Source organism: Emydura macquarii, unplaced genomic scaffold (assembly GCF_026122565.2).
Source record: "Emydura macquarii macquarii isolate MOO-44397 ecotype Brisbane River unplaced genomic scaffold, CSIRO-AGI_Emac_v2 contig_1454, whole genome shotgun sequence".
Classification (NCBI taxonomy): Eukaryota; Metazoa; Chordata; order Testudines; family Chelidae; genus Emydura; species Emydura macquarii.
This window is the reverse complement of record NW_027131591.1, coordinates 24416-25303: the sequence shown is the minus strand read 5'-3', so window position 1 is coordinate 25303 and position 888 is coordinate 24416. Positions and strand designations below refer to the sequence as shown.

General features: G+C 48.3%; 1 protein-coding gene across 1 annotated transcript; it reads left to right on the top strand.

Moving 5' to 3' along the window:
- The first annotated feature begins 204 nt into the window (after positions 1 to 204).
- On the top strand, positions 205 to 888 carry LOC137156621 (olfactory receptor 14C36-like). The gene has a single exon (XM_067553497.1). It carries the CDS (start codon positions 205 to 207, stop codon positions 886 to 888), a length of 684 nt encoding a protein of 227 aa, XP_067409598.1.

Below are 888 nucleotides of genomic sequence, written 5' to 3'. Positions count from 1 at the left end.
AGACATTCGGGAGCTGCAGATTTTGCACTTTGTGGTGTTTCTGGTGATTTACCTGGCAGCCCTGATGGGGAACATTCTCACTGTCACAGCCGCAGCCCTCGACCGCCACCTTCACACCCCCATGTACTTCTTCCTGATGAATCTGTCCATCCTAGACCTTGGCTCCATCTCTGTCACTGTCCCAAATCCATGGTCAATTCCCTCATGAACACCAGATTGATTTCTTATCCTGGATGCGTCATCCAAGTCTTTCTCTTTGTCGGCTTCACTGTAGCTGAAATTGCCTTGCTCACCATCATGGCGTACGACCGATACGTAGCCATCTGCCAACCACTACACTACGAGAGGGTGATGAACAGGACAGCTTGTGTCCAAATGGCCACCGGTGCCTGGATCGGTAGTATTGTCTACTCTGCTTTGCACACCGGGAACACCTTCAGGTTGCCCTTCTGCCAGTCCAATGTCATTAACCAATTCTTCTGTGAAATCCCCCAACTGCTCAAGATCACCTGCTCTGATTCCTACCTCAGTGAAGTTGGGTTTCTTGCCTTCAGTGTGTTTATAGGTATAAACTGCTTTGTTTTTATGATTGTGTCGTACGTTCAGATCTTCAAAGCAGTGTTGAGAATCCCCTCTGAACAGGGCCGGCATAAAGCCTTCTCCACCTGCCTGCCTCACCTCACTGTGGTCTCTTTGTTACTTTTCACTGGCTTCTTTGAGCACCTGAATCCCATCTCCACCTCAGCATCAAATCCGGATCTGCTGGTGGGTGTTCTTTATGCCGTGGTGCCTCCGATGATGAATCCCATCATCTATAGCATGAGGAACAAGGAGATCAAAGCTTCATTGAAGAAACTGATTGTGTGGAGGTTATTCACCAAGAATTAA

Excerpts from the sequence above, each read along its gene's own strand:
- LOC137156621 (XM_067553497.1), top strand. The coding sequence starts at position 205 with ATGAACACCAGATTGATTTCTTATCCTGGATGCGTCATCCAAGTCTTT.